The sequence below is a fragment of the Grammomys surdaster genome, unplaced genomic scaffold (genome assembly GCF_004785775.1).
Source record: "Grammomys surdaster isolate TR1022 unplaced genomic scaffold, NIH_TR_1.0 129, whole genome shotgun sequence".
NCBI classification, from domain to species: Eukaryota; Metazoa; Chordata; class Mammalia; order Rodentia; family Muridae; genus Grammomys; species Grammomys surdaster.
In genome coordinates this window covers 20,317,698-20,337,676 of record NW_021604587.1, presented here as the reverse complement: position 1 = coordinate 20,337,676, position 19,979 = coordinate 20,317,698, and the positions used below count along the sequence as shown (strand labels likewise).

The following is a 19,979-nucleotide window of genomic DNA, read 5'->3' as shown; positions in this document are numbered from 1 at the left end:
TACCTACCAACCTACCTACCTACCAACCTACCTACCTACCTACCTACACATATACACATTGGGAGATGTGAAGGAGTGGGTGATGTTTGCAGACCTGAACATGGTATACACACACACACACACACACACACACACACACATATACATATATACATATACATATACATATATATATCATGAAGAAGTTATGAACACAATAAAGAATGTACAAGGGTACTTGTTGCATCAAATATAGATACAGAAAAATATATATAAAGAAAAATCCCCAGAGGCTTATGCACTCAGGAAAACATTGTGCCCTTTAAGCTTTCACTGGACACAATACCTGCAAGTATTAGCATCAGTTAAGTTGAAATACAAGAGTTCAAAAAAACTTTAAAAAGAACTTTTGGAGCATCCTTGCTGTCTTTGAGTGAAGGGAAATGCTTAATGAAGAAAAAGAATCCCAAGTATGGCACAGAGGTAAAGAGCTTTTAATATTCATGGGGGGCTGGGGTGTGGCTTGACACTGGAGTTTTTGCCTGGCCTCAGCTGTACTCTGGGTTCGGTTCCCAACACTTCAAGACAAAAGAGAAAACAAAACCAAAACAGAAACCCAGGAAAGCTTGGCACCACCTTAGGGCAGGGCACTGAGTCGTATGGGTTACTGGAAGTCTCTGTAGACTTAAAGACAGCTCAGTGGGCTGGGCTAGGCCCCAGAGATGCTGCCCAGAGAGGCCAGGGAAGCTGCACTGTTGGAAGCTCTCCAGTGGTGCCACTGAAACCAAAACCCCGCAGCCAGTTTCATTTGTTTCTACTATCCCCATTCAGATCTGTGTATCACCGTCTCTGGGTTTGAATCCCAGCCAGCTCTAGGTGTGCATGTGGGGGGGGGAGGGCAGTAGGGAGGTATGTGAGCCATCTGTGCCTCTGCATCCATCAAACAGGGGAGGGGCTGGTCCCCACCATTGAGGCTCTTAGAGAAAGTTGAGTAGTCTTGCTTTGGCTTGTGGAGACTCAGACAAGCATTAGCTGAGGTAATTATAATCACTTGAAAGGGCACAAGAGGACAAGAGGGAGGTCGCATGGGAAAGACCTAGAAGAGCAGGGCCCTAGCTGGTCTTATTGAGGGACAGGAAGTTCACATCCAAGGGTGGGGATGGGAAGTGGGAGATCCGTCTGGTGAATAAGTACAATACTATTTAGAGGCATAGATTCTTTTGGAAGAGCAGATGAAAGCATTTAAAAATGCACTTACACACACACACACACACACACACACACACACACACACACACACACAGTTTTTTGCCCTTAAATTTAACAGACCCTGCCCAACCTCCCACGTCCATCTATATCCCATAGTTAAGGCCCACAGCTACTCCAGGTTAAATACCTGGTTTGAGGGTTTTGTTTGGTTTGTTATTTTTGTTTTTGAGACAGGTTCTTACTATGTAGACCTAACTATCCTGGAACTTACTATGTAGACCAGGCTGGCCTCAGGTTCACAGAGATCCACAGGCCTCTGCCAAGCACTGGGATTAAAGGCCTGCGCCACCACACCTGGTGAATACCTGTGTTACTAGCCACCCTGCTATTTTGGAAATACTGATCAATACATTAAATTAAATGCTCCATTTAGTAACTTCACTTTCCAAATTATCCTTCACAAGGAAGGTATTGTTGCAGCTAATATAGATAGAGAAAAGATAGGAAAAAGATTTTTTAAAAAGATGCAGAAAAGACCAACTGGCCCAAATGCTCTTCTAGAGGACACCAATCAAACCAGCTATGCCTGTCAGCGCGGGATCCTCTGCAGCCTTCAGAAAGAAGAAAGGTGTTTATTCCCCGAAATGGAACAAGTCCCAGCAGATAGCAGCATGCCAGCAGGCTGAGATTTATGCAGAACAGGAAAAGAAAATGAACCTAGTATTTCCGGACTGAGACTCTGCCTTGTCTTCAGGGAGGATTGGTGGACTTGAGGACTGAGGACCAAGTTCTCTCCCTCTTACCATAACCAGCGGGTGACAGAGTTTTCTTTCTCCCCCTCCCCCCTCCCCCTGTTTGGTTTTCCAAGACAGGGTTTCTCTGTGTAGCCCTGGCTGTCCTGGAACTCACTTTGTAGACCAGGCTGGCCTCAAACTCAGAAATCCGCTTGCCTCTGCCTCCCAAGTGCTGGGATTAAAGGCGTGTGCCATGTGGGACGATGGTCATGTTTAAACTGATCCAAAACAAGCAACACAAAAAATTTAAAAGACCAAGAAGAGAGTAACTTGGTCTGCACAATGGGGAGTCCTAAAGTGTCCCGGATGAGACCTGCCTTCCTAGGCAACGTAGCAGGGCCTGTGCAGTCTGCCTAGAGGTTCAGAGAAATACTGCTTAAGTGATGACCCAGGAGGAGGAAAGTATTTGCAGGTGTCAAATCTGTGTGGTGGGGCTCCAAGCGAGGTGTGGGTTCAGTGTGGGGCAGACAAAGAGCTGAGAATCAGAGGCATGCAGAAGGTGGAGACACTGGTAGCAGGTTTCTCTGCATAGCTGGGTGACATTTCAGCAGGGCAGGTCTCACCCCCTGCCAATACCACATTCCTGTCTTTCCTGCCCATCTTTGTTTTCATGAGATTCTTCCCTTACTTGGTTCTCAGGTGACAACAGAGTGTACCAGGAATCCCCAGGAACTGAGAGGCAAAGACCAAGTCAAAAGACGGGTGGGGCTCATAAAGTCAGAAGTGAAACCAGGCCAGGGCTCCCGGAACTACCTACAGCTTGGGAGGAGTGAGTTGCGTGCAGGACTCATTCAGGTGTGGTTCAGAGTCAGAACCCCAATGCCCTGAAGGCTCCCCTTGTCGCTCTGATGCCTCAAAACAATTGTCCCTCCCTCCGAGTTCAGGCTGATGGAATCAAAGGTCTTTGGAACATTGTATACCTTTCCTCTTTTTAAAAATTGTGCTAAGACATGCTGATTCTCAGCCTTTAGGCTAAGATATTGTGTAAAAATGGCACTAAAATCAACAAAGTTCCTATCTTAACCACTTTATAGACATGCAGTTCACACATGCATATTGTATGTAACCATTACTGAGGTCCTGCTCCCCATCACAAAACGGAAACACTCACCTCCTATTTCTTCCTTCTCCAGCCCAGCAGCCTTCCTTCACTCTCTCTTCTCTGAGCCCCTGACTACTCAAGGTACCTCAGATAAAAATAAGTCACACAGAATTTCTGTGGCTGATCCCACTTAGTACATTGGTTTCAAGGTTTGTGTTTAGTGTGTGTCAGAATTTCCCTTTGCTTTAAGGCAAACTAGTGTTTCATTGCATAATGTAGTCCTTGCCTTAGAAAGGCTTGAAGCTTATGATTTTTTGGCTTTGCAATGGGCAAACATGACAAGCATTTGGTAGAAACCTTCAGTTTTGCAGCTGTGTCTCTCCCCAGCCTAGTGCTCTGTGTTGAGGTGGTCCCTCCATCTTCCCCTCCAGCAGCAGTGTGAGCAAGGCTCCTAGATGGCCAGGAACTCATGGATAGAAACTGGGGACGTTCTGTGTGGACCCGTGCTGTTATGTCAGACTGTGCAGAAGGTGATGTGTATTCAGTGTGATTTCAACTTCTGAGAGTTTGAGCTTACAGTGGGCTCATCAGGGCAAAATCCCCTCATACAGCGAGAGAGCATATTTTTCTCTGCTCATCATCTCTCCTGTGTGGGTTGGTTCCTCCTTTTGGCTATGGGGAACAATACTGCTACATACAAGGGCATGCAAATAGTCCTTCAGCAGAAGAACGAGATGTCACTGACCCTGGGCTGTGTCTAGTACTTCTCAGGTAGTTCTCCTGCAAAAGGCCAGGAGAATAGCGACCCATCAAACAGACATTCCTGTTGCTGTGGTCACTGCTTGAAGGTTTGTGCCATCCTGCCGAAATGCCTTAATTCCAGGGAGATTTTAATGAAAGCAAACGGCAAGAATTACTCTGAGATTTTAAGCTGATTGTAAAACAGTGTGAACAGTACAGGAATTTTTTTCATCATGCCTTACTCCTTCCCTGGCACAATTTTTATGAATACTTCTTTCTCAGTGCTAGAGAGGGAACTCAAAGCTTTGTGTATGTCAGACAGTTCTCTGTTACTGAGCTATGTACCCAGCCCATGCAGTGTGTGTTCCTGTGTGTGTGTGTGTGTGTGTGTGTGTGTGTGTGTGTGTGTGTAGGGGGTAGGGTAGGCACATATGTGAGTTCAGTACCCAAGGGGTCCAAAAGAAGGTGTCAAATACCCTGGGGCTGGAGTTACAGTTGTGAGCTGCCTGGTGTGTGTACTGGGAACAGAATTCAGGTTCCCTGAAAGAGCAATGCAAATTCTTATGTGCTGAGCTGTCTCCTCAGACCCCTGACTGCAGAGACCTTCAAGCCTGTCCAGGGAGGAGCACCACTAGCAAGGACAGACTCCCCAACTCTCAGCACTCTCTCTCCAGGGGAGCTTGCTTTCTTTCCTTCTTTCTTCCTTCCTTTTTAAAATTTTTGTTTGTTTGTTTTTTGCTTGGTTTGTTTTGTTTTCAAGACAGGGTTTCTTTGTGCAGCCCTGCCTACCTTGGAACTAGCTCTGTACACTACGCTGGTCTCAAGTTCAGAGATCAACCAGCCTCTGCCTTCTGAGTGCTGGGATTAAAGGCCTACACCACCACTGCCTGGCTCCAACCAGAGCTTTCAGATATGGACCTGTTTGTAGGTTATGACTTGATGTTAGTGGGTCATTGACCAGCATGAAGAAATCAAATAGACAGGATGGAAAGTGTGGGAGTTCAGTGTTCGAGGACAAGGAGATAGTATTTCCTGAGTCTTTTGTTTTAACACACACACAGACACAGACACACAGATACAGACACACACACCACACACACACACACACACACACACACACACACACACACACACACACCAGTTGCCATGGAAATCTCTCTTTGTGCGTGAAGCACAGTCTATTATGGAAGACCATCTTTTGGCATGCCTCCCTGACTCTAAGCCACAGGCTTTTGTAGTATCCTGCCCCAGCCTGTATACCCTGGATGGCTCTTCTTCACAGCAGTAATCCTGTGATAAGGACTTCAAGGCTGCTTCAGTAGCACTGAGCATGGGGGTAGAGGGGCTGGTGGGGGGATGAGAAATGCTGGGACCTGAACGGCAAACATGAGCCAGGCAGAGGGTGGTAAAGGGAAACACAGCTGAGGTAAAGCCAGAGCAGTGGGAGAGGCCCTCAAGTGTGTCATCTCTACACGAGTCACCGTCAAATGCAGTGGGTTGGCTTCTTGGAGGAAGCAAAGCCAAAGGCATCACAGCCAAGATATAAAGGTGGACAGTTACAACCTGCAACAGGCAAGGAGAGTTCTGGAAGTCACGCCTAAAGCTCTGTCTGAACCAAAAAGCCTGGGGATTTTAGTCAGGGAACTTACATATATTCATATGGGGTGGGTCCATTTCTGAGTGTGCTCAATTCACACCAGAAGTTTTAGCTGAAAAATAAAGGATATTTAGAAAGTACATTTAACAGAGGGGCCTGACTTGCTTAGTCACTAACACAAGAACTGCACTCAATTCAGATTCCAGCTAGGAATGGCCCTTGGTGGAGGCCAGAGGCCATAGGCAATGTTGGCTGGCCATATCCAGAGTATCTGGGTGTTCTTGGGCAGGCCTTGCTACTGTGGGCCTCTGTGGATAGTTCAGAGACATTAGCTCCCACAGGATGCTGAGAATAGCCTGACACACTGGCTAGGAAGCCGTTCTGAAGCTTCTGGATCTCGGGAGGACACAACTCTGACAAATCAAGGAACTCACTCACATACCTCCATCAGAGCCCCAAACATCAATCGTTGTCTGGCATTTCCATGGTCAGTAAATAACACCCAGGACTCTTACAAATTCTGAGTCATTCTACCCTGACTCATGGTGAGAACATTTTTCTCTTTGTGGCTTTAAGGTTAGCAGGAAATTGCCTGCCCAGACTGCCCAGGCCTCCTATGAGGCCATGTCTTATTCTGGCCTCTCCAGATAGCCAGATTGTGTGGGCTGGAGCCCCATGGGCCACTGCGCCTTACGGAACAGTCACATAAGGGCCCTGTGAGTGCTCTCCAGACCTGGCAGCAAGCCCAGGAAACCTGGAGCTAGTGCCTTTTCTAAGCAAACTGGCCTGTACTTCCTTTCTGTTCTGGGGGCTTCCTGCTCCTGGGCCACACCCTCCCATTCAGACTCAGACTGACCCAAGTTTTATTGATCAAATTGCACAGATTTACAATGTAATATAAAATAGAATGATAAAAAAAATTCCTATCTACCCAAAGGCTAAAGACACTTTCTTTCCTGATTCTTAAAAATAAATTAAAAATAGAACACTAGGTGTTGGGGGGGTGTTTTTTCATTTTTTGTCTCCATTTGTGGATTTTAGGAAGTTAAATGTACCCCTCATTTTGGGCTTCATCCCCCCCCCCCCCAGTCTTCACTCATAGGCTGATTCCTTCTTTCCCTTTGGCCAAGGCTCTGTGACTAATTTCATGTCTCTGTATAAATTCTCAGTGCTGCCCTGGACACCCACTGTCTCCAGGAACCCAGGCATCCTTTGTGACAACCACTTCTCTTTCACCCCATCAGGCACTGGCTCCCCAATTCTTCCCACTGATTCCTCTACATGCCCTCGAGACCACCTCAGCTCAGCTGTGACCAGACCTTACAGGGCAGGGACCAGACTGATGTCACCTCCTCCAGAAAGCCACCCTACCAAAGCCCAGGACCCCTTCACTGCCACCCTCCACTTTGTCTCTCTTCCCTGCTTGCTGTCTGGGCCCTGAGTATCTGAGGCAGGAATGGGCCCTGAGGTCTTCATGTCCCCAGCAAAGAGCAGAAGGCCGGTACCAAGCAGGATAGCTCCTTGAGAAAGACAGATCTCTGGAAATGCTTACCAGACAATGCCTTCTGTTACCTTCTGGGCCTGTCACTGTGGCCCAGCTGTGAGGTGGACCTTCTCCCAGGAGCCTGGATTGATGGGGACAGAGGCTCATTTTCTTCATTTTCATCCACAATTGCTCTGCTCCCTCCCAGGTCCTTGAAATTCTTAGAGAGTGGGAGGGAAGGTCTGTTTGGATTCTCCCTCCTCACAGCCATTCCCCACATTCCTCTCCATCCTAGGCTGACCCAAAGCCCTGGCACAAAACTGTGTTATTAAAGATGATATTTAAAGAAATCACTTGGGCAGAGAGGGCATTTAGATGGGAAGGAGTTGAGGGTTATAAATCCTCTAGAGCCAGAGTTGAAAAGGAGAGCTCAGAAAACCCATCCACGGCAGAAATCTTAGCTGGGCTTGTCTGAAATAAATCAGAACACCGTAGAGCAGCGGTTCTCAACCTTTCCAGTGTGTGGCTCTTTAATACAGGTCTGCATGTTGTGGTGATGCCCAACCATAAAATTATTTTCGTAGCTATTTTATGACTGGAAGTTTGATACTGTTATGGATTGTAATGCAAATTTCTGTGTTTTCTGATGGTCTTAGGTGACCACTGTGAAAGGGTCGTTCAACTCCCAAAGGGATTGCAACCCACAGCTTAAGAACTAGTGTTCTAGACTCTAGACTCTAGGGTCTAGACGTCTGGATGGGAAGCCCTTGAGACTCTACTCTGGGGGCCCATCTGGGGGTATTTTGATGTGGCCAGGCAGTGGGAATCTGGAATCCAAATAGAGAAGGACCCAAGGCGTTGCAGGTGTGAGGCAGGCAGGGATGGGGTGGGGACAGAATGGAAGACTGGCAGAGGCAGGGACCAAAGTACAGTTGGAGACAAAGGCCAAAGATCTTGGACTTCCTCCTTGCTCTAGCCTGCTTCCTCCACTCTCTAATCTGGTCAACCCTCAGGAAAGTCTCCTGACTCCCCCACCTCTGCCCTGACTTGGGGAAAACCTCCTGGGAATGGTGGAATGAATCGAGTGTCCAGACTCCCCATTCTTAGCTGTGAGACTCCATCCTGGGCCTTCTGATCCTGGTCCCAGGTTATTTCCTTCAAACCTGATATGCATATGAAGCCATTATAATTTGCTGACCCTCTAAACTGACCACCGCTGTCTTTCTTGCTTATATGGACAGACAGAACATTTATTTAAAGAAAGTTGCTGGTGTTTTAGTTGAATCATGTGGCCAGAACAGACCTAGAGGTTTCCAAGGAGTAAGAAGGGAGAGAGGTGGGATGCAGGGCAGAACAGTCAGCTTCCCAGTGTGTCTCTGCTCGGTTCCTACTCCTTCAGTTTCCTCAGGGCATGGACTTCCTGCAGCATCCTTGTCAGGGTCTGGTGATGGGGTGTTGGACAGAGACTGGTGAGAGGCAAGGAGTGGGCTCTTTCTGTGACCTTTTTCAGTCTTGTCCCTTTCTTTCCAGAAGCATCTGGTTCACTCCTAGGCCCCCGTGGTCCCTGACTGTTTCATGAGAGCCCCTCTAGCCTAGCCGTTGATCTAGGCGCTTCTTTCAGAGTTTAAGCACCAGACACTGCTTGCCTTTTGTTCCCCTAACCTGGGTTTGGGCAGTGGTCTCTTCCTGTGCTTACTGGTCTATGGATTGCATCTATAACCTTGTAACCTTGGGGTGCTCTCGTGTGTGTGTGTGTGTGTGTGTGTGTGTACACAAGCATGTTTAAGCATGTTTACCTACACATGTTTGGTCTAGTGTGCATCCATTTGGAAGGCAGATGTTTGACCCTAGGATGTGTTCCTTAATGGCTTTTCAAAAATAAATAATTAATTAATTTGAGATATCCCTGGTTCATTTTTCCTTCCTTCTTTCCTTCCTTCTTCCTTCCTTCCTTCCTTCCTTCCTTCCTTCCTTCCTTCCTTCCTCTCTTTCTCTCTCTCTCTCTATCTTTCCTTCTTTTGAGACAAGAATCTCTCTGTGAACCCACAGCCTGATGCTTTGGCTATGCTAGTTGTCAGTGAGCCCCAGCTCCACGCATCTGCCCCTCAATGCTAGGGTTTCAGATTTTGCTTCTCTCAGCTTTTACCTGAGTGCTGAGGGTCTGAATTCAGGTCTTCATGCTTTCACAATGACCATTTTACCCACTGATCCATGCCCCAGTCTCCCTTCTTGTTTTTAGCCACCATAGAACAGAGCCTGGAGCTCAAGCTGAGGCCACAGGAGAAGTGATGAAGTCAGTCTGTGAGGGACAGGCTTCACTTGAGCTGCTTGCATGAGCCAGGGCCATTGGAAGAGGAGTGGGGACAGCTAGGGACAGAAAACCCAACTTCTAAGGAAAGCCCCTAATTCTTCCTTGTAGACCACCCGGTCACTTTCAGTCCCAGCAGGGTTGGCTCTAGCTGGGTTCTGCAGTTTCAAACAAACTCTTAAATATGGCTAAATAGAAAAAGCGAGCAGATTGGGGTCAGGGTGAAACTGGAGTTTTAGGGTGACACCTAGAGATGAACCACCCATGGTGGGAGTGGGGTAGAAGGAGGAGAGCTCCCAACATCAAACAGCGAGCTCAGCCCTCCTCCCCTTTTAACTAGCTGACCCGCTAAGAATTTTCTCACCTTCTGCTTTTTAATTAGGCAAAAATCTAATTAAAGAGTCAACTAATGAGAAGGGTAAAGTTCAGATGACTCCCTCAGGCCTTCATTTATAAAGCACTCCCCAGGGACAGCCACTGGGGTGAGCTCTCAGCTTCTACTTTTCAGCTTGCCAAAGAACTCAGGAGTCATTCAGGTCACAAAGGGTGGGCCTCTGTTCTCACAAACACTGGCTCTGTAGAGAGAGGTATGGCTGTCTGTCCTGCCCACCCCAGGCTCAGCCCCTAGTGTTGGCATAGTTGGCCCACACTCTGCATGGGGTGGGAAAAATAAATGGAGGTCTATCCTCATCTTAAAACCCACTGAGTGAAAGGTTCCTCACCCTTAAGAGGTTCTTGTCAAGTTGTACTTTCAAATAAGAAATCTAGATTCACCACTACACTGAAAAAAACCTCAGGTGTGATAAAGTTTCATGCCATGCTAGTGATGAAATAAAAATGTAAAACAGCCAAATTTTTCCCAGCCACCCTGCAAAACAACTTGTAGTCTCACAATAATAACAAAACAGACATCTACTGTTTTACCCAGCAAGTTACTCTTAGGCAATTCCCCTTAGAGAAGTGAAAATGTCCCCCAACAGAAGCTTAAGCAAGATGTCAATAGCAGCTCTTTGTGAAACTGCCTAGAACAGGAAACATCCAACAGAGCTGGGTTAGATTATGCTAAATCCTTACCAAGGGCTAGCATTCAGCAATAAAAAGGAACAAACCAGGGATTCAGGCAACTCAGATATACACCAAGAACATCACGCTTCTTGGGATGAGCGGGTCCCTAAAGGTCATATACTGTTCAGTTACATTTCTGTACATAACTTTATTGAACTAAAATAATTATTGTGTAAAAATGCTGATTTCTGAGAGACTGTTTGGAATAGTGAGGAAGTGGGATGGGTTGGGGAAGTCTAGAGAGTAGCAAAAGGCAGACTTTGGTATGACGGGACAGTCCTGAACCCTGGCTGCTCTCAGATAAATCTACTCCAAATGAGAGATCTGTCTTCCCAACCTCATTTTCCTGGATTGAAAACAATGCTGGTTAAAAAAGATATGGCCACTGAGGAGATGGAGGGAATACACATTCCTGTTAGAACCATCACGATCACAGAGTAAAACATTTTAAATGTGAATTTTAATGCTGAAGATTGGGAGATAAGCATTGTAGGCAACGGTTAACGGTCACTAGAGTAGGCTACTGGAAGCCTGAGCTACCTTTGCTGTCATCTTCAAGAACCACAAAGAGCTAGAGGCTGTACCTCCTCGACAGCCAAGGTGGCTCGTGGCTAGCAAGGGAGAACTTGTCTGATTTGATCTGACAATGAATCTGCCCACTCTTGGTTTCTATGTAGTGCACCACACACACATACACATGCACACACACACACACACACACACACTCACACACACACACTCACTTACATGCACATGGTGGTTAGGAGAGGTCACTGTAGACACCATGTGTCAATGTCACCCAGAGCTACCCTACTGTGGATCACTGCACCCTAGTTCTTGGGTTCTGCTTTCTGTGCTCTGCAGAAGTGTCCTGGCCTCCCTGCCTTCTAATGTGTTCTATGTAGACTTTTGTCTCAGGCCAGAAGACTAAAGGGTCAGGGGTACCTGGAGGCATGGTGCTTTTACACTGCCCCAGTGGACAGCAGAGGGAAAACACATCAGAGCACCAGAGCCAAAGGAGGGCCTGGGACAAACCGGTTCAGCACACACAACATCTTCCCAGCTTCTTCTGCCCATGACATCAAAATGTGACCTTTCCCCTCCCTTCTCCATCCTCCATATAGGCACATATTATTCTGGAATTCTTCTAGGCATGCTCATAGCAGGTGCAAGAAGCATGTGCAGAATAATGCACTCAACACACACGCTCAGATACAGACATACATACTCACATACACACACTCATGCACACATGCACACGCACACACACACACACATACACTCACCATACATACTCATACAAACACTCACACACACGTGCACTTACATACACACATACACACTTAGATACAGACATATACTCTCTCACACACATGTACTTACATACACACATACACACTTAGATACAGACATACACTCTCACACACACATGCACTCATACACATGCACATACACATGCATATACACTCACATATAGATACACACACTCGTACACATTCACACAGATGCACACACACACATACACATATACTCACACATATACACACACATATATACACTCACACATACTCAGACACAGATACACGCTCACACACAGAGACTCATACACCCCCTCACATGCACATGCACACACATACACACAGAGAAAATGCGTGTGCCCTATCTGTGAACACATTTCTGCATTTTCTGAGTTTTCATCAGTGAATGAAGATGACTTGCAAATTAAAGCTAGAGCTATAGTTAGCAAACGTAGGACAAGGCGAATTACAACAAAGGTCCATATTAGCTGGCCAGTGCTTTCTCCAGAATACCAAGACGAGGCAGAGGAACCCCCCCACCCCCCGACTGAAGGTGAAAGGACAACCAGCACAATCAGGAGTTTTGACCTGGATCCTGGACTAGGGAAAGGATATTAGTGGGGAAATGAGCAAACAGAACAACAATGGTCAATGGCAGAGTGCTAATATTAACTTCCTGGTTTGGAGAGACCCGTGGGGTTCAGAGTGAGGAGCAGATTTCCTGTACTGCCACCATGGCTTTAGGAGAAATCTAAAATTATTTAAAAATAAGTCAAGAAAATCAAATCGATGACAATGACTTCATCCCTTCAAAGTCCCGTGAAAGTACTTTTCCAGGAATCCAACTGCAGGAGGACAGGTGGGGACACCTGTTAGCACCTCTAGTGACAACTCTCTACCTCAGGCATCCAGCCTTCTTCCAGTGGCAACTCCCAGTGACAGGCCTGGACGCCTCCCTCATCTGGTTGGGACAGCAGTGCTTCATTCTAACTGTTCAGGGGAGGAAAAAAAAGCTCCCAAGCCTCCCTCCAGCCACAGAGACCCCTGGGAGGTAGCCACTCCTCTGATGATGATTTGCATGACTGACAAGCACTTGCTCAGTAGAAGGTGGCAGAGCCAACCTGCCATCCACGCAGCTGTTCCAAAGTAAGGCCCACACCCAGGGCCTGGCACACAGAGCTCGGGATGTGATCAGCCTGGCAGGATGCCCACGTGTGTGTGGGATTGGCGCTGGAAGAAAGCTGCCTCTTAGGTGAAGTCTCTATCAAGGCCACCCACCTGTGGGACCCACAAGCCTGGCTTCCCTTTCTTGATTGACAAGAATGGCTGTTGTTTAATCAATTTGCCTAAAGGTCACTCAATAAGACCTAACCTTCCAGAAAGACCAAGAGAAGGGAATGGGTTGACCACACCCATTTTATGTAAGCAGTCCTACTCCAAGTCTTCCTCCCAGCCCAGAGGCAGCATGGTCAAATTCAGGGCTAGGAAGAAATTTCACCCACAAACTAGATATTACAGGAGGTTTGGCGGGGAGTGGGGGAGGTGGATGATAGCAGGAGCCAGCGAGGGAACCTATTTTCTACCGAATGCACTGCTGAGTGCTGGCAGGGACCAGTGCCCAGTTCTGCTGTGCGGTGTCCCAGAGTCAGGCAGCAACAAGTTTTCCAGAGTAACCTGGGCGGTTCAGATCGTTTTATGGACGATGGTGTCATGAGCTCCCTTCGGCAGGGAGCACACGTAAATCAAAGTTCAAAGTCAGCTGATGTGATTTGAGAAAACACTGGGAGACCTTCTTTCAGAAGACCCTTTAGAGAATCCCCTAGTTCTTTGAACTTTAGGAAAGTGCAAACAGCTAGGGGGAAAGAAACCAGGTAAGAGAATTTCCTTAGGGCTCTGGGTAGTCTAGAAGGTGGCTGGACCCCTCCAGCAGGCAAGTGCCCTGGGGGTGGCTCCTCATCCTTTGGGAAAGAGGAAAATTCGCTCTAGAGGAACCCAGCCTGGGGTCAAGTGGACAACTGGGAAAGTGGGAGCCTGTAGCTAGCAGTCGGTTGCTATCCCTGTTTGCAGAGAGGTTCCCGCAGGTTCCGCCTCTCCCTCCCCGCAGGTGGGGGCAGCCACACTCACCAGTTCCGGTAGGATGAAGGCAAAGGGGATGGTGAGGAACAAGGCTGCGACCCCCGAGGGCACATCGGGCGGGGCGTAGCTGGTGGCCGGCGGTGTGTCCCGGGAGGCCATGCTGTCACCTATGCTGGCCTCTTTACTCCGCGGCACTCGCCCCGCTGCTGTTCAAGAATCACCTCCCACCCGACAGACACACCCATCGGTCGGAGGGACGTCGCCTGGGAGGGGAAAAGAAAGGTTCCAGTGGAGCAGGTCCTTCTGCGCACTGTGGCCAGCCAAGAGGGGGCCCAGGACCAGCCTCGCAGAGGCTCTTTCTAGACTTTCCCTGCTAAGGAACTTCTGAATGCTGTCGCTCATCCAGAAGAGGTGAGTGGCATTGTGTGCAAGGAACAGCTTTGTATGTATGCCCCTGATGATCTCCGTGCTCAAAGTGTAAGCAAGGGCTCTTTTGCTAAGATAAAAACCATTTATTGAGGACCTACTATGTGGATTAGCCACCTACAGACACTTCTGGAGCTCAGTTTGACCACCACCACGGGGCTATGTTGTACCTTTCCACTTACAGTCACAGAGTTGTCACAGCAGCGTGTCTGCCTTTGTCCTCAGATTCTAACTGAAGGATTGGAGCAACCTGGTTTTTCACCTCCTCAGGGACTCTGAATCTCTCTTAGGTCCTCTTCTCCTGTCTTCCTAGTCCAGCTAAGACACAGGGTTGGGGCCAGGCAGTTCCTTCCTGAGTAGAGCCTAGGGCTGGCTGCTGGGCTGTGCTTCCAGATCCAAAGCTGTTCCTTTCACACACATGCAAGTCAGGTCTGGAGACTGGACCACTTTCTTCTTTACCAACCCACTAACTTTCGGGCTTTTTTCCACCACCCTGAGGGAATGCCTGGCGCCCCAGAGTCTTCTTCCTCCCCTCTTTGGCTCCAGTAGGCCAGTTGGAAAGCCTCCTCAGGAGGAGGAGAGGAGGCATGGAAGAGTTGTCCCAAGGACTGGGGATATCCTGCACAAGAGCCCTGTGTCTTGTTCCTTAGCAACAGCAGGGAATTCCAGAGCCTGTCCTGGGCAAGGTGGGAGAAGTAGCGGGTTAGCTCTGCCTCATCTGGAGCCACCAGCAGAATTTGGAGAAGTAGCGAGTTAGCTCTGCCTGCTGGAGTGGCCAGTAGAGCTTGGATACATGCAGCTTAAAGACAAGGCATTGCAGGGAAAGGCAAAGGTCACCTTAGCAAGCTTTGAGACAGCCTGTCCTCGATCTTTTCCAAGTCCTAGAGTTCAGGTCCCCACATTGCTGACAGGATGGATCCAAAGCCATCCACCTTTTCTGAATGTCACACACAAGCACCATGTCTCTTTTTGTGGCTGCGGCCCCCCTTTGATGTGACTGTAATCTACATGGGGTATCTGGAAACATAGGGCAGAGTAAGATATACACACGGGTTCCAGGGATTGAACTTAGGCCATCAGGCTTGAGGGACAGTGCTGATAAGTCATCTCACTGGCCTCGAAAGTAGTAATTCAGAGTAGACTGTGAAGTCAACTATGCACATTGTACTTCCTAGAGCAGCTTCTAAACAAATTCTAGTGACACAAAGACACAGATCATCACTGGTGTTCTCTTTGGATGCTAGACTTCCTCCCGATTCACTGAGAGATCCTGCCTCAAGGGAATATGTCAGAGCATGATAGAGCACACATCTGTATAGACACATATTCACGTACTGTGAGTTCACAGAGTGCTATGTACACACACAAGTTCCAGCAAAGGAAAATTCTACCGGCAGGGAGCTTGGGGTAGTTGAAATGAAGAGATGGTAACGTGGATGGTACATATGAAGGCAGAGTATTGCCATGGTGAAGAGCAAAAACACAGCACTATTAGATAATATTTTTAGTTTAAATGTAGCTAATACAATGACCACCACACAGGGTAAGAGAGAGGTAAAGGGACCATATGAAGATAAAGTTTCAGTAGTCTATCTGAAGTGGAATTTTAATTTCACCTACTGTTTGTGTATGTGTGTGGGTGTACATGGAGGTTTGCCATTTTAGAACAGTTTCTCTCTCTAAAATCTACCTCAATTCTTGTTTGTATCATCTGTCTTCCTGTTGAAATGGTTTGTCTTCTCTTGGTTGCAAATGGATTTGCCCTTACTTCTTGGAGCATGGTTCTGATAACCACTTTAATGCCTTAGTTCCAATAACTATGTTGTCTTAGACTTGTCAGCTCTCGTTTTTCTTTTTGTCTTTTCCTCTTACAGATGTTGATATTTCCTCCAGTCTTCAAAGGTCAAGTGATTTTTGGATTGTCTCATGGACACTAGGAATCTTGTGTCATGGGATGTGCATCTTGTTTAAATCCTGTCATGAATACTGATGAGTTTATCAGCCAGTGAGCGTTGTGTCTCCTGTGGGCTGTGGTTTTAAGGTTGGATTGGTTTTGAAGGCTTTGTGGCACTATGCTAGCTTTGAACCCAAGGCCAAGCCTTGGACACTCTGGTTTCCTAGTGTTTTGTTTATGGTCAGCTTTGGGGTGAGCTCAGGCCATATGGACTATTTTATGGAGTGATTTCTTGTGCCCTCCCCATGCTGTGATTGCTCTAACACCTTCTAGAGGGGGGCTGGGGCAGATGCACAAGGGTTTGGGGGGATATTATTTTGATGAAAAAGATACAGTTTTCGTCGGGCAGTGGTGGCACACACCTTTAATCCCAGCACTTGGGAGGCAGAGGCAGGTGGATTTCTGAGTTCAAGGCCAGCCTGGTCTACAGAGTGAGTTCCAGGACAGCCAGGGCTATACAGAGAAACCCTGTCTCAAAAAAACAAAACAAAAAAAAAAAGGAAAAAATACAGCTTTCACCTCAAAAGGAGTAAGAGATAGTTTGTTCTGGAGCCAAATTTGAGTGCCCATAGCCTGGAACACAGAGGGTATCCCAGGATTTGTGTTTCACAGTCTTACAGCTGCAGAACACAGAAAGTCATAAAACGAAGTAATTTTAAAATACTTGGGTGGAAACATCAGAGAACCAAATCTTCCCTACAGGCCTTAGATGCTGTCTGATGATGTCTCTAGCTTTTGACTTGGTAGAAACCAGTGGTCTGCTAAATTAATAAATCCTCAAAGGTTTTTATCTGTTAATCACCGGATGTCAGGTCTGACACAGAGGTGGGCAAGGAAATGGCTGTTTAGAGGGCTAAGGCTAAGAGACAGGGTAAGATGTAGCTGGGCTCTGGGCCTGCAGCACTCTGCCCTCTCCACACCACTGCAGTCCCAACCAGTCAACCAGTGTCTGCAGTCATGGTTCCTTTCCAGGAGTTCTCCTTCATAGTATTGATCATCATCAGAAAGAATCTAGTCTCACCCAGGAGTCAAACCACCTCCAGGGTCATCTGTGAGGGGGCTTCTCCACTGGCTTGAGGTAGAAAGACCTGTCCTGAATGTAGTGACAGCATCCCATGGATAGGATCTCACCCTGAGTATAGAGGGGAGGGTGAGCTGAACACCAGCATCCATCTCTGCCTCCTGCCTGGGATGCAGCGTGGCCAGCACCCTATGTTCTCACAGTCATGCTTTGCCTGCCATTATAGACTGTCCCTCAAACTGTGAGCCAACCAAAGCCTTCCTTCCAGCTGCTTCTGTCAGGGATTTTGTTGTAGCTTTGCATGCTCTCTCTAGTTCCGAGGGCTCTTTCTGTTCGTTAGGCCAGACATTAAAGGCCACTTTTGGAGATGTCTTTGCAGCCTATGTCTAGTTCTGAGCAGTTCATGGTCTAGAACATGGCCTCTGTGTCCTGACTGGGAGGTACCAGAGGGGTGAAAATGGGAAAGTCGGGTGTGTATGATCGTTTGCAGCTACAGTCTCAAAATGTGGGAGGCTGAGGCAGGAGGATTACTCATGAGATCAAGGCCCACCTGGGCTACAGAGTGAGGCTGTGCCTTAAGCAAAAATAAAAAACAAACCAACCCAAACAAAACCTTCCAAAATAATATGAGAGAGAGAGAGAGAGAGAGAGAGAGAGAGAGAGAGAGAGAGAGAGAGAGGAAGAAGGAGGAAGAGAAGGAAGAGGAGGAGGAAGAGGAAGAGGAAGAAGGAGGGAGAGGGAGGGTCACCACAAGCATGGTAATATTTTTAATTCTGCTTTTCTTCCCCTACCTCCCTCTCCCTTGTTTCTGTTGAGTCCTGATCAAAGGTCTCAGTTCCAGCCAGTGGGCAAGGGAAGACAGACTACTCTCGGCTCGAGCTGAGTATGAACCTACCATCGCGTGTTAATTCTCTGCACACTCTTACCACAACCGGGAATTTCTCAAGCTCATTTACTCTCATTGCCATTTGTCCCTGACCCTTGTCCCTCACCCTTCCTTAGACTATGGGCTTCAGGAGGTCAGGGGTATTCTTGCAGTGGGCCACTGTGCCATCTGGAATGGTGCCTGATGTCACGGAGGACCCACAATGAACATCTCATTTCTCCAGTCATAAAGATTCTAGTGACAACCTTTCCCCTCCTTCTCCCCTTTCTCCTCCCCCCCTTTCTCCTCCTCCCCTTCCTCCTCCTTCTCCTCTTGCTATTTTGATAGCCTCCAGGTTGGCCTCTGGGAAAGAACAAAGTTCTGCATTAATCTTTGCTGGCAGTATGAGACACAGATGGGCAGGGTAAGGTCCAAAATGCCTGTAGACTATAAGAAACTGACTAACCCAGAGTGAGCTACCAAAGTCCCAACTGTGAGCTGCACCCCATTAATGATTTCAGTGTTATACTGCTGCCTGTAGCCCACATTTAGTGCCAGTCACCGCTGAGTCAGATGCCATAGGCCACAAGTGTCCTACCTGTGTGGCAATTCAGCTCTGCTCTGGCTATTTCCGTGTCCCTCATTCCTTCCTTCCCAAGCTGATGTGATTACCGTGGTGGATAGCAGGAGCTCAGCTGGCAAGCTGGATTTCCAGGGACAGTGTTATCAGATGTATGTGGTCCCAAAACAGTTTTGGATGTAGGAGTTGAGATGGCTCCAAGGTCAGGTAGTGGTTTGGAGAGGGAGCATCCAGACAGGAATGTGTATTGTTTACATATTGCTGACTGTACTGCCATTGGGCCATAAATGCCCCAGTTATAGACTATTGGAGTTGATTGAGTGTACATGTATGTATGTATGTGCACATGGAGCCTAGAGTACATCCACAGACACCGTCTACCTTGCTTTTAGAGTCTCTCTGTGGCCTGGAGCTCACCCAGTCGGCTGGATTGGCCTGCCAGTAAGCCCCGGAGGCAGCTGCTGGTCTGGGCCTCTCTAGGCAGAGCTTTCCATGTTGTTGTTGTGCTTGGCATTTTTTTAAAATGTGTCTTTGTGTTTATGCAGCATTTGAGCTACGGCCACAGCCCAAACTGTTAGAATTCAAATGTCACAAAAATGAGACACCGTTGTAGGACCTCATAGCCTTCATACCCTTCCTTTGAGCGTGTTTCCTGTGGTTCCTGCCCATTTGTGCATGCTGGAAGTTAGGAAAGAGACAGCACTCAGCTTGGTAGTATAGTAGTTGTCCCAGCAACATTCTGAGTAAATAAGGGGATACACAGTGACACCCCTCAGATGTGCAGGCACTTAAGGAAGTGCAGTCCTGTCCCCACCTCTTTGAATTGAGGAAACAGAATACATTGCAGTGAGCCAACAACCAGGTCTGATCATTGTCCCTGCCAGAGAACTCCTCTGCTTTGGGAATACTTTACACAAGAGGAAGTGTGGGGACCCTGCAACGGATATCCTACCACACTGCAGATGGATAAAGCCTTCTCTTGAAGACGACACCTTTGCTCCTTTCTTCCTTTGTAGAGATAATGGCTTTCCAAGATGCTTCTGGGATGGGCAGGCAAGGCTGCCCTGAGCATGGGAACACTCATCCAGAGACTTCCTAGGAGTACACAAGACCCTAGACTCACTGAAGCCTGACTCCCTGCCCTTTAGCATCGTCTCAAGTGCCCAGGGATAGGGACCTCCAGCAGACTTGATGATACGACATTCAAGCAGTGACAAGAGGGGCTGAGGAAACAGTTCAGTGGGTAAAGGGCCTGCTGGGAAAGTGTAAGGACCTGGGTTCAGATCCCCAGGACCCACATAAAGCCAGCTGTACTATGCATCTGTAATTCGAGCACTCCTGAATTGGGAGGCAGAAGCAGGAGAATTACAGAAAGATCAAGGCCAGCTAGCCTTGTACAACAGAGCAGAGAACAAAGATCCTCCCCAAATGATGTGCTTTAGGACTGCAGCCCTGAGCCCTGAGGTTGTCCTCAGAACACACACACACACACACACACACACACACACACACACACACACACATTCTAAAAGGCAGTAATA

General features: G+C 47.7%; 1 protein-coding gene across 1 annotated transcript in view; it reads right to left on the bottom strand.

The window, feature by feature from the left end:
- Mall (mal, T cell differentiation protein like) overlaps positions 1 to 13,751 on the bottom strand; it is a 24,749-nt gene extending 10,998 nt beyond the window's left edge. The window contains exon 1 of the mRNA XM_028754010.1: positions 13,641 to 13,751. Within this exon, the coding sequence (XP_028609843.1) occupies positions 13,641 to 13,751 (111 nt within the window). The remainder of the gene's footprint in view (positions 1 to 13,640) is intronic.
- Positions 13,752 to 19,979: the final 6,228 nt, after the last annotated feature.